Raw genomic sequence first — 13,329 nt, forward strand, 5'->3', positions numbered from 1 at the left:
AGCGAGAAGACCCAGCTTTAGCAAGGATATGTGTGGAATATGAATGCACCCTCAAAGTTCACACCCAAGGAAGACCATTCATCATTTATGCACCAGCAGAGAAGGTCTTGTGCAAGTTAGCAAAGAGCTTTGTGTGATTTATAGCGATCTGATGTCAATATTTCTTACCAGCCATAGAGCACAGTGAGCTGCTGGTGTTGCACTGCTGGAAAACCATTGTGTGCAGGAAAAAAGCCAGCTCCCCTGTATCTATCTAAATTCTTCCTTCTGACCCTGGGAATGTATGAAAATTCCAAGGACTGGTCAGAAACCTACAGTTTTACTCAGTATTCCCAAGTTTTGATGGCGTGGCTGGCAAAGAGTAGAGGTTGGCATTGTCACAAGGGACCAATCATGATTTTTAACCTCACTTTATCAGATAATTTAGGAAAAAATATTTTTGATCAAATTGACATTAGAAGTGTCATATTTTTAATTCGCTGTGACAAGCACTAGGACCTCAGCCTATTGTGACCTCTAGTTCAGTTCACAGTAAAATTCTTTGGGAAAATGCTGCATTTACTTTCTGTTCCTCTGGAGAAGGCTTTATGATTTATATTAAAAAAAATTAAATAAGCTTAACAGGTATTTTAACTTCAATTGAAGGAAGATTAATCTATATCTTAATCCCCTCAGTTCTTTTATGCATAGTCATGGTAAATGCTAACATTTGGAAAGTTTGTAAATAAAGCCTAATTTTCACCCTGCAGTAGCTTATACAGAGATGTCTATGTGTATTGCAGCTAAACATTTTAAAAGTCTGGTTCAAGACAACCCAGTGATCTTTCTGGTACTGGAAATGCATATAGAACTACAGGATAATTGGACTGAGGCACAAATATTCCCTTTATGTCTTGAGCCATAATGAACACAGTAGCCCTATGAACTAACTGTAATTTTATTTTTCTTTGTTTCAGCTCCTTGCACAATGAATTCCATGAAGAGCATTAAATAGGGTACTTGCAGTGATGTATAAATTATAGGAGTCACTTCACCTCCTACTGCAATGTTATCTTGCTGCCAGATGCACCAGGAATACAGTGCAGTAATTCGTGACAGGAAAAGAAAGCAAAACTTCTAGTAATGAGCATAAAACACTCACAATCCATATTTCACAGCTCTGCCTGTCAGAAAAACAGGTGTCAATGCTGGGACCAAACCTAAACCATCACAAGGTGGCTGAGAACATAGGGTTCTGAGCCATCTCATCTATCCAACACATGTTGTCACAGAGAAGAGGACATACATGTGTAGGAAGCAGTTTGCATGCAAAGCCCCACACTGTTCTGCTCACAGACAAAGCCTTCCCCAAAGCAGTGACTGATCTATAGGAGCCATCTTCAGCAGTAGCTTGTTCACTCTCTAGCCTAAACTGGTGCTTTGGGGATTTCTGGCTGTCAGTAGCTGTTCTCTGCAATGTTTTCTGCAATGCGATGAGCCTGGCCAACATGTAGGAAAAATTAAAAACATGCTCAAAGATCAGTCCAGAAACATCTATCCTAGTAATTATTCTTATTTAATAATATAAGAAAATAAATTACTCCATTTATCCTTCTGAATTAAGAATTAGGGCTAAGAAAGGTAACCAGTGCTACCAGCTATTATACATGACTGAACTCTGTCCTGACTATTATTCTTTTTACCTACAGAATGATAAAGGACAAGAACTGATTTCAATCAAAGTGTCCTGGGAACTGGAAGCCAAAAACTGCCTGACAAATCAAGAGATGATGAAGTATTTTCTTTGGTTGCAACATGTGGAGTTCCTCTGGTTGAAAGACACTTGTTTGAACCTGAAGAAAAACCCCTCTTTCACTTTGAAGGTTATCTTCTGCTGAAATTTCCAAGACCACTGAATATTCTGGCTTTAAGACCACCAAAACCTCTACTTATCCCATTTCTGCTGGAGCTGTCAGGAGAAGTTTTCAACCTAATTGTGGGTTTAAACCTCTGTCGAGTCCCAAACTGGAGAAAGATTTAACCATCGTTTGCAGAAAAAGAACTGTTTGTGTGTTTGTTTGTCTAAAACTCTAAGGCTTTTTTCCTGGTTGAGATTTCCCTGCCACTAAACTCAATGATTTCACTTCATTTGACCCAACTCAGACCTCTCTGCCTTTTGGAACATTTCAATAACTATGGAAGTGGTTAGATAATGGCTAACAAATAAAATACCAGCCCAGAGTAACTGGAACAAATAAGCTGTGTAGCACAAATGCTCACTGAAACTCGGCAGAAATCAGAGCTCTCTACAGAGCTCAGCAACGGCTGGAACAGCAGTCCTGATGTGCAGAACAATTGTCCACCTGCAGTTTTATAACTCCTCATGTAAAATCAGTAAATTGTCCCAGGTTCTATTTTTTGGACAGGTTACCGCTAAAATTTTTTGTAACTTGTCTACAAAATGAAAAGGTTTTATTATTTCCTCCATGACATGAAGGTGAGGACATACAAACAAGTTTTTTTATTATTATTATTATCATCATTCTCAATCTTCATGTTGTTATTGGTATTTAGGGGAAGGTGGAGAAACTGTGAAAGCAATACTTGTTGCCTTACTACACAAAACATAATGCAAAAAAAAAATATGTTGACTAAGTTTTGCATGCTAATAAATTTGTTATGACTTCATTCAATTATGGCACATTTAGCAGTTTGTATACCACAATGAAATCTGCAATTATAATTTTTGTAACTTTATGTTCCAGACAAGATGATGGGATTGCTGCTCAGCAGCTCCTAATCGGGTTTACATTTTTATGTCCCGTATAAGATTTGTGGCATATTGCATCCTTGCATTTATTATTTAGCAGACAGGTGCACAGAAAGCAAAGCTGGTGGTGGCAGAGTGGGACTTGTTAGCCACTACAAACTGCAACATATTTGTACTAGGAAAAAGAAGCCCTATTTTACGCATAAATCTCACTAATTAGTAAAATCTGGATAAGCAGTATTTTCTATGAGATATAGGCGTACCATATTCAAACTGTTTGTTGAATAGGCTGTCATTTGGAGCTGAGAACTTTGGTTAGAAACAGGAATATTATGGGCAATCATCATGGAAATATTGAGTCATGGCTCTGCTAATAAAGCTGCAGGGGCTTTGGCCATCCCTTGGTTGAATTCTTGGTAGAAAAGTGTTGGCCACAGAGCTCTGAGGGCATCATCTCTTGCCATGAGGCAGATTCCTTTGCTGAGTAATCATCAGGGACCCAGACTACAGCCTCTGAAGTGAAAACTTCAGAGTAAAATTGCCCTAGCCATCATATATTCAGCCTGCTAGAATTACTTGTTAGGATACATACGTTTAAGTTTCACCAGCTTTAGTGAGGATGTTGAGGAGTAGCTGTGGAGAAGCAACTCAGTTTGTGAAAAGGATTAAGGGGAAAAAGCTGAACTGAACTATGGGGATAATTTAAATGGAGGGACATATCCTTTTTTGTCTCCTATTCCAACGAGAAGAAAAAACAATCATTGGTCTCTCACTGCCAACAATATTGTGCTTTTCTCCTTAAATTCCAACCTACTGTTAGGAGTAGCTCAAATCCACATGGAGACTGCAGTATTATGGAGACTGAGCAGTGCCTACCTGACTATTCATGGAGAAAGGTTATTCATAACACTAAGTGACTAAGACTTAAACACCTTGCAGAGAGACTGATATGCCAGAAGTTACAACTTCAGTAACCCCTTTGGTTCAGGTAGTTTCAAGTATGATAAAAGGACAAGGTCGATGAAGGGAAATTAACAGCTTTTAAAAGTTGAGAGTGGGAGGACAAGTGACATTTTGATGAGAAGAATGACAGATAAAATGATCCAGACAATTGGGATTATGCAGAACGTAATTCCTGTGCCAATCCACAGTTTTTTAAAAAAAAGCAGTAGCAGTTGGGATCTGACAAATGAAACAGTAAAACCATTCTCAAATAAACAAAAATGAGAAGTGTAGCTGGGTGATGAATGCTAAGCTAAAATAGGAAAGCTGAACACCAGGATGTAAAGCTAATGGCATTTTTTTGCTGAAAGACTAACATTCACATCCCTCTCCTGAACCATAGTTTGGACAGAAACAATAAGCTGTCAGAAAGTTTCATTTCGCCTCTCCCATTCTTGTACCCACCAGCTAAATGACTGTGGATGGCTCAGGACTACCAAACACTGCAGCCCCAGAGCTCAAACTACTTCAGAGAAGAATTATTCTGAAATTTCATTGGCTTTCAGTGAGCTGTAAGGCTGAGAAAATACAAATACAGCTTTAATACCAAAGATGCGTTCCCAGAGGATTTGGAAAATTATTTAGTGCTACGTAACTAATATATTGCTTTAAAATTACCTTATAAAATAAAAAACTACCCCCCCTAAATGGCACTTTATCTACTGAACAGCACTGCCTGAGTTAAATAAAGCAAGGAAGCAACTGGCATGAATGAGCTCGGAGCCATGTGAGCTACTGCCCTCACTCATACTGGACAGGACATTCTTGCTAAACTCAAGAATTTGTAAATGAGAATGAAGGAACAGAAAGAAAAATATTCCTGAATATCATGATCATGATGTCTGAGACTTGTGTGAGTGAAATGTCTCCCTGAGAGATACAAAACTGTGTGAGTGTACCCATTGCTGCTGAGTTTTAAGAAAAATCATTCAGTTTCACAGAATTTTGAAAATTACTCTGAAATCCTTTAATTGGAAAGCGAAAGAAAACAGTTCTGAAATATTGTCATCAAATCTGTAAACTGGTTCCTGGAAGAGCTCAAGTACCATCCTGCAGGTCTGTCAGACACTGAGACAAGTCAAATGTCTCTGCCTTTACTTCAGTTTAAGTAAATAGTTCTTGCATGTGGGTATCAAGGTCTGTGACTTAAGAAAGGAACGACACATTTGCATATGAAGAAAAATTTCATTTGTCTTAAGGCTATGTAGACATTTCTCCTGCCCCAGATTTTGGCACTGTACTAAGATGGCTTTTAGTTGCTATTTGCATTAATGTATTAGTCTCTAATTAAATTGGTTTGTACTCGAGCTGTATGTGTTACTGCACAACAGACAGATCTTAATTTTTTACTATTAAGTGAAGTAACAAGTACCAAAGATTACCAAACTACGTCAGACAACTAGAAATGGGTGTGCTACTGAACAGCACAGAATTCAAGGGAATTCTGAGGAAAATTCTAAGGAAAACGGAGATATATCTACGTGGTGCCATGAGCTGTTCACTCAGGAAATGTAAAACATAACCCAAGCCAACAAAAAAAGTGGGAGTAATTCACTGGACTATCTAGAATTATTTTAAAGGATGTAGAGTAAGACTCTGTAGTGTGTTATATATGTAGTATATATATATATAGTGTAACACTCTATAGTGTTCAGACTGATAGGAAGTTTTGCAGCCCTTTCACTTCAGTGATAAACGTTGGGCTTTTAAGAGAAGGTATGTAGTATTTAACTAGACATAATTGAGTATACTGGAATCTTTGGAACAGGTTGCCCTCAGAAGCTGTGGATGTCCCAGTCCCTGAAATGTTCAAGGCCAGGCTGGATAGGGCTTTGAGCAACCAGGTCTAGTGGAGGGTGTCCCTGCCCATGGCAGTGGGTTGCAACTAGATATAATTAAAGGTCTCTTCCAACCCAACCAGAGAAGAATTATTACCAAATCTCCACTATTCAGTGGAGTAGGAAAGACATGGCCAAAACACTACTACATTTTTGTTCCACAGAAAATACTAGAATGTCAAAATATTTTGTTTCTGGTTACAACTAAAACTTACACTCTGAATAGGCTTGCCTTGGGAAACAACTGTAAAGCAATTTGAAGTTTGAGACTGTTGTATTCTACATTTTCAGGTTTTATCTGTCTATACAAAATTTCACACCACAAACAGTAATTAAAAACGAACTCAACTCTACCTTCTGGTGCCTGAAGGCAGCCTATAAGAAAGAGGGAGAGGGACTTTTTATGAGAACATGTAGTGACAGGACAAGGGGAAATGGATTCAAACTTAAAGACACTAGGTTTAGATTAGGTATTAGGAAAAAATTCTTCCCTGTGTGGTTGGTGAGGCACTGGAACAGGTTGCCCAGAGAAGTTGTGGATGCCCCATCCCTAGAAATGTTCAAGGTCAGGCTGGAGCAACCTGATCTAGTGAAATGTGAAACGTGCCCCTGACCATGCCAGGGAGATTGGAATTAGATGATCTTTAAGGTCCCTTCCAACCTAGGCCATTCTATGATTCCATGACATAACCTGACATTTTAAATATGGTACTTTTATCTTATTTAGGGCAATGTTTAAGGCATAAACAATAGCAACACCTTCCTGCTAAATGAAGCTGTACCTTCTTTATCACAACAACACAGCTGCAGGGGCCCTTCCTAGTCCATCCTCAGGTCCTCAGCCACGCCATAACTTTGCTCAGATCATGACATCCCATCCGATGTCTTGGAGCAAATTCTCCCTCTCTGATAAGGTCTAGAAAGGCCCCAGGTTCAACCTCTCCTTGTGATGCACGAGAGGACTGTCCTGCTAATTGGGTCCCTCGGGGACTGGAGCATGCAAATACGAAATAAAAGAAAGTAATAAAAAAAGGTGACTAACCTAACCCACCTGAGCTCGGCTCACAGGGATCGATGTCCTCGTCATCGCTCGGACATTCAGCCGAGGCCACCAGGAGGTCATCTGAACTCTGCAAAGAAAAGAAGAGTCAAATAGATGTACTTGAACAGGCTGAACATGCTGTAAGCTTCTCACCAGCATGTCTTCTTTTTTTTTTTTAATTCATGCAAGGCCCAGAGCATTCCAGACTTAAAGTGTAATGGTGCAGTGACACTCTCCAACTCTGTATTAATGGGACTTTGCTTTTCAATTTGCACTTGTCAGGTTTTAGAGCTGTGTTAGATATCCAGTCTGGGCGCTTACACATTTTAATACTTTTTTGTAATAAGGACAGAATGTAGAAGGACAGAATATGTATATTGAGGCTGCTGGTCTTCCCTCTTTATCTCCAATATCTCTACTTTGATATTACTGAGAACACTGAGGGCATTAAAAAACAAGTGAAAATAATGAACTGCCTGCAGTACCGCTGTTAAAACTATTATAAATGTAGTGATGTTTTCTCCATTAACTGCACTTGCTTTCTCAGATGTAGAGTCAAAAGAAAAAAAAAAGAGGCAAGCATTTCTCTCACTGAGCTGAAAACTATTTAATGAAAAGAAAATCAAGGAAAGAAAACAATAATAAATGCATATATGCCCGAAATTATTATGCTATTTTCTTAAATAAGTGAAAATGTCTTATTTTCTTAAATAAGTGAAGTATTGTGTAAGTGCTGTGTTTAAGTCCAAAGGTCAAAATGCATTTGGACAATTTTCTGTATAAAGAAATCAAATAAATCAAGACAAAGCAGACAAACCAGGGGATGTGTGGTATAACACACCATAAATAAAAGAACTGGGGAATTCCTATCTACTGCTTCTTACAGTACAAGACAATGAAACACTGAGGCAATCAATCAGTCTGCACATGAAAAAAAGAATATCTTTTCAAGCCACATCTGAGAACAGTCATTTAGAAATGTAATAAGAACGTCTACAGTAATTCAGGGAAATAATAGCAGGGAAATATAAACTGTCATGCACCTGGTCATTTCTCAAGAAATTACCAAAGAGGTTAGGAAGAAGGTTTTCCTATGGGCAAGATGTTTCATAACTGTCCATTTCAAGCTTCTGTTCACCTCACCGAAGGAAATACACAGAGAGAATAAAATACTACATCATATTGAAACAAGAGGCTAAGGACATAGCAGGCAAAACCCATTCTTGGATTCCTGTATGATAAATATGCCAACAACCCATTTCAGTGAATGTGACACTTTCTTCTTTTATCTCTCCATGGGTATAGAGGAGGGACATAAAATGCATGGAAGTTTTCCTTCATCAGTTTAAATCTGAAGATGTAAAAATTTTGTTTCTGTGCAGCAGGGCCAAAGGCTAACCAATGTTGTTTATCATTATTATTCTAACCAGAGTTTTAAAGCGAAGCATATTACAGTAATAGGCTTTATTTTGTCACGCTTCAAGAATATTAATGAATATAAGCTTTCAGCACTTCTCTGAAGTAGGAAAGTGATACAGGAATACATTCATTAATATGTGAGGCATAACAACGAAAAGCCCATTATAATAATAATATATTTTGGAGGTAAAAGACTGAGGCATAACAGAATGAAGTAACTTGCTGAAGGTAATCAAAAAGGCTATAGACAACAGCTATGTTTGGATGCCATAACCGCAAAAATTATCTTTCCTTATAGCTGAGAAAATTTGTAGCTAGAGGAAACAACTGTAAATCTGAAATACTGCCAAAATTAGTTGGTAGATTTGCAAAATTTTAAAAGACCCAAAAAAAGCATTCTAGTTGTCCTTTCTTTCTACCATAGTAGAAAACCAAAATTGGAAGAAAAGCCAGCTGCAAACATCCTCTTGAATTTCCCATGTCCATTTTTTTCCCCGGGTGACAACCATTTAAGCTTGAAAACTAGTATCTTATACTCTTTGAGGAAAATTACCCTTTTTTTAAATAAAAAAATTATAAAGAATATAAAGAATATAAAAAATATAAAGAATAGAAAGGATAGAAAGGATAGAAAGAAAAAATAACCAAGTAACCAACAAAGCCTGCCCGTAAGAAAATATCTCTACTGTAAACCCCACAGCTATTAAGTATAAAAACATAATAATAAGTACATAAAGTATCATGCATCTCCCAAAGAGTTTCAGTTGAGTCAATGAAGCCACAGTGTCAAATTTTTCCTTCTACCCACAACACTGGACAAGACTATACTTTTACAACCTGTAGCCAGAATTCTGAAATGTTTACCAATGGATCACTGAGGAACTCTACACAAACACCATTGAACAGAGAGGATCACATGCATACACAATAGTCACAGCAAGAAATGGTCTCACACCTACTGGTCTAACTGGAATTTTGATTAGGGGTGCTTTGGTACATGCACAGATGAGTCACCCTTGTAACTTGAGTGACCCAAGAAGAAATGATCAGATAGATTTATGGGATTATTGCAGTGTCTGATTACTCTTGATATAGGACAGCATGGTAAGACTTTAGGTAACTACTTTTTTGTACAGTTTGCAGTACATTCAAAATTCTGGTAATTCAGAATTATCAGAAAAATAATACACTTAAAGTATCTTAAAGGCTGAGAGATACTTTGCTGAGTTACTTATAAGAGAGCATCAAAACTGTCTTTATAAAGTGACAGTAATTCCAATCTATAGAAAGAGTATTCACACTTCTACAAGGAAAAAGGGTTGTTCTTGAATGATAAAAATGCCTGCATATTATGGGTACAGAAATGAATAATTCCTTAAATAAATGAGAATATAGCATGTCAAGAAAGACCTTGCTAATGTCTCAGAATATTAAAGGAAGTAATGTATGTTTTGAATTTATACCAATACTTGGTATAAAACTAATTTTCTTGCAAGCAATAAATCAAGTATCAGTAGTTGAATAAGAAACGAAGTCATAAGATGATGTGAAAAGTGTTTTTCTTCAGAAAAACATATCAGGAAGGATTCAAGTTTAAGAATAAATTAAAAAATGTGTCACAACCTCCCCCCATTTTCCCCTTTCCCCAAACCCAAATACCTCTTTGCTGCTACTCATACACATTTTTATCAGAAATAAGGGCAAAGGAGCTGTGGAAGGCAGGCGAGATGGCAGTGACCAAACTACAAATGAAAGCCATTGGTCTGCTTAACAGAATTCAAAATGGGATTCAGAATTAGCTAAAACACTAGAGAATATAAAGACTACATAAATTAAATACTGTGGGCCAGTTACTTTCTGGAGTTCTTTCTCCAGAATAGCTCTGACTGATGGGAATTTACCTGAAAAGAGAGCAGAACTTAGACCTAAGGGTGTCAGACAGCCATGGGGTGCAGATCTATAATGCAAGATGGAGTAATATGTTTTACTTACTGCACATTATCTTTTCCTCATGCTTTTTAATTTGGATGGGAAGATTTTAAACAAATCAGTTCTCCTAAGTGAATTGCCATTGTTGCTAGCACTATGGCTAATTTACAGGACACTGCTTCAAGCATTTTCATTAATCAAGGATTTAAAAGTCAGTGGAAAATCCCTTATTTACAGTGAGTGCCTAATAGGATAACATCCAACTGGTATCATCATCATACATGATCGGATTAGAATGTCTCTTGGGTGAGTTGTTCAAACTCATTTAATAAGTGATACTCCAGTTGTAAGAGATTAAAAAAAAAAAATAGCAGGTGTATATTGTAAAAGGTCAGACAGAACTTCTATTAATTGCTTCTTCTTTTCTTTGTGTATTTTCAGAGATTTTTCAGATTCAATTTGCAGCTATGACTGTGTGATTTAAAATGCACTCCACTGTAAAATGTGGATTCTTAAAAATTTGACATCTGTACACATATCAAAAAACTGTGGTAGAAAAAGCTTACAATTAACATGGCAATAAAAAAAATGGATCCAAAAAAATCCCATGTTTAGTAAAACTAGAAGTTGCTGCAGAATGTTGATTCTGACAACTATTCAGGGGTGTGGCCCCTGCAGGAATAGGTCTTGCTTACATCAGCTACATCTGCTTACAAAAATAAAGAACTTGGGATTTGTCTCTCAGCCAAGAGACAGTTTAAAATATCACCAATCTGCCACCTTGCCTGAGGATGGAAACGGTGACTATTTCAAGAAAGCTCCTGGCCAGATGAAAAAATGATGCTGTAGTCATGGCTTAAATACAGTGACAGTCTGTAGCTATGGATAAATATCAAGCTGCCTCCAGGGTTACTATCACTGGTTCAAAACTAGTACCAGAAAATAAGGCTGTGCCCTTCTAATAGTGCTCTTTGAATGCTATGTCTTTAAAATAAATAATTGCAAATGAATAAACAATGCAGGAAAGCAATTTTTTATTATTATTCATTTTTTTGCATGACTGAGATTAAATACACACCAACTTACTCAGTTTTTATGTATGAAGTCTACTATACCTGAGGGTACGAGAGAAATATGACCTAAAAATTAAATCACCAATCTGAGCTGTGCATTCATTAACAGTATAATGGATCCTGCATATTTTCTGCTGTAGTATTGCACCAGCTCTCTTTTAAATCATAGCACCCTACAGCTACTCTGAATATAGTTTATTCCTTTCTTGTTCAATAATATACTTTATCCAATGAGAACTGCAACTAAATCCAAATTACACAATAGCTAAAAACTAGCAGTCCTAAATTATTATATAAATTATAATCAGCACAACCCCTTGTGACTACTCTTTAAATTATTTTAGATGAGAACTTCAACTGTGTAATTCAGAATTACTCTTATTTATTTGTATGGCTTTGGTGCTGAATGATACCAGAAGTCAGTGCCATTGTGCCTGGTGCTAAAGGCAGCTGGAAGGCAAAGGTTCTGCTCTGAGGAGCTTAGAATTTGATTTTGGACAACAAACGAGTGGGAGAGAGAGCAGAGGATGAGAAGGGTCAGGCGAGGATGCTACCGAGAGGTGCTGGTGGTTACACAGGCTCTGATCCAGCACATTTCCTAAAATTATGCTCCCATAGAGCAGGAAGGAAGGTCAGGAAGAAAGCAGGCACAGGAAAGGCAGGCAGGAGCCCACGACTGGCCAAGGAGATGCTGGGAACAGATGGTACTTGGCGAGCACTGCCCAGGCTGCAAAGCCTCTCTGAGGAAACTCCATGCGTTTGGAACCGTCTGCTGAGCGTGCGGATGAAGACAGGCAGGGTGGCACAGAGAGAGGCAGGCAACACCGATGCTTAGGATCAAGGGCGTGGTCAAGGCATGGGAGGATGGAGCATGGTTTTGCTGGGAGTGGAAGTAACAAAGGAAGTGAAAAATTATTGGTGAGGTCATGGAGCAAAGGGGATGAGGCAGCAAAAGGGGAGGGCCGGGGTACAAGGGAGGTGATATCAAGAGACATGATTATGTGAAGATTAATGGGTAAGAATCCAATGACTGTTAGCAAATGACTGTCTGAAAGAATACTTTCAGATGTAGGACAAGGAAATTAAACCTCTAATTCTTCTTTTCCCCTTTTCTGTAATGCTTCATTATCATCTCTGCTTACTTCATTTTTCCTCCTGGAAACAAAGTTTATTCAAATACTTGCAATTTAGTTCAGAGAGAATCAGCTACAAGTGATGTTTAAACATAAAGGTCTGCTTCAATTTAGCAGAAAGCTATATAGCTAGAGCCATAGAGGTATAAACAAAGGTTTTGGAAACACAATAGATATGCACTAATGTCTTCTTCATTAGCTGTGGCAAACTTTCCTTGAAAAATATGGTTCATGCAACACCTACAGAAAGGAGCTTAGGGCAGGCATTTTGTACTTTTGCTCTGGACACATTAACTTCTGAAGCAGAGGGGGACTTTCCCAAAAACTAATCCTTTGCATATATTCCTTTTCCCCCTTTTTCCCATTTAAATGGAGGAATAAAGTAACCTAAATCAGTGGGAATACTGGCAGAAACCAACAGGGTATTAAAAATCACAAAAGACTCTCAAGATCACACCACAATCACAAAACTTTTTCATGTGGAAAAACTCAGGTTTAATTTTTCAGGATGGGATTAGCTGCACAATTTTCTAGCCAAGACTGCATAATTTGAATTTAATTCTCGGTGTACGAAGCAGATCTTCGTGACTGGTTACTGAGACAGTTGTGGAAGGAAACTTGAATATGTCACGTTAATCAGGTGTACTCCTCATCTGGTGTTCATAACCTCCTACTGCATGAGGCAGTTTGCTGGGAAAGAGGCAATAGGGATGTAACAGTAATATCAGCTCTAGATGATTTGCTGTTTAGACAACTGCCTCTAACGTTGTATTTAACCTGCTATAGGTCAAACAAGTACATGTGCATCAATTACTGCTCATCCAGCCACATCCAAAAAGTATTTTCTCAGCACTGTGCTACTGAAAAATATTATTTCTGGACATGGGTATTAAAATGCTAATATTTCAAACACATGCACAATATTTATTAAATCTTTTGCTAACTGCTGACATGTTATTACCCTGTAATGTGAAAATACAGTAACTGAAAATCGAAACACTTTCTCAGAACTGGCTCTGCTCTAATTAATACTACCATGTTATTGCTTGAATTGTCAGCGTTTGAGGCTGGGAGAAAGCAAAAGCCTTTATTAATAAGTTCCTCTCACAGGAAAAAAAAAAAAGAAACCTCGAAGACATGGCAA

The 13,329-nt window shown here is 37.8% G+C and overlaps 1 protein-coding gene across 27 annotated transcripts in view; it reads right to left on the reverse strand.

Annotated features, from left to right (window-relative positions):
* NRXN1 (neurexin 1) overlaps window positions 1-13,329 on the reverse strand; it is a 681,973-nt gene that overhangs the window by 12,396 nt on the left and 656,248 nt on the right. For 18 of the 27 annotated variants that reach the window (XM_069009396.1, XM_069009402.1, XM_069009410.1 and 15 more), the window contains one exon: window positions 6,632-6,719. In XM_069009396.1, coding sequence (XP_068865497.1) covers window positions 6,632-6,719 — 88 coding nt within the window. The remainder of the gene's footprint in view (window positions 1-6,631; window positions 6,720-13,329) is intronic. The other 9 variants (XM_069009411.1, XM_069009401.1, XM_069009408.1 and 6 more) reach the window with 1 other exon arrangement.

Source organism: Aphelocoma coerulescens, chromosome 3 (assembly GCF_041296385.1).
Source record: "Aphelocoma coerulescens isolate FSJ_1873_10779 chromosome 3, UR_Acoe_1.0, whole genome shotgun sequence".
Classification (NCBI taxonomy): domain Eukaryota; kingdom Metazoa; phylum Chordata; class Aves; order Passeriformes; family Corvidae; genus Aphelocoma; species Aphelocoma coerulescens.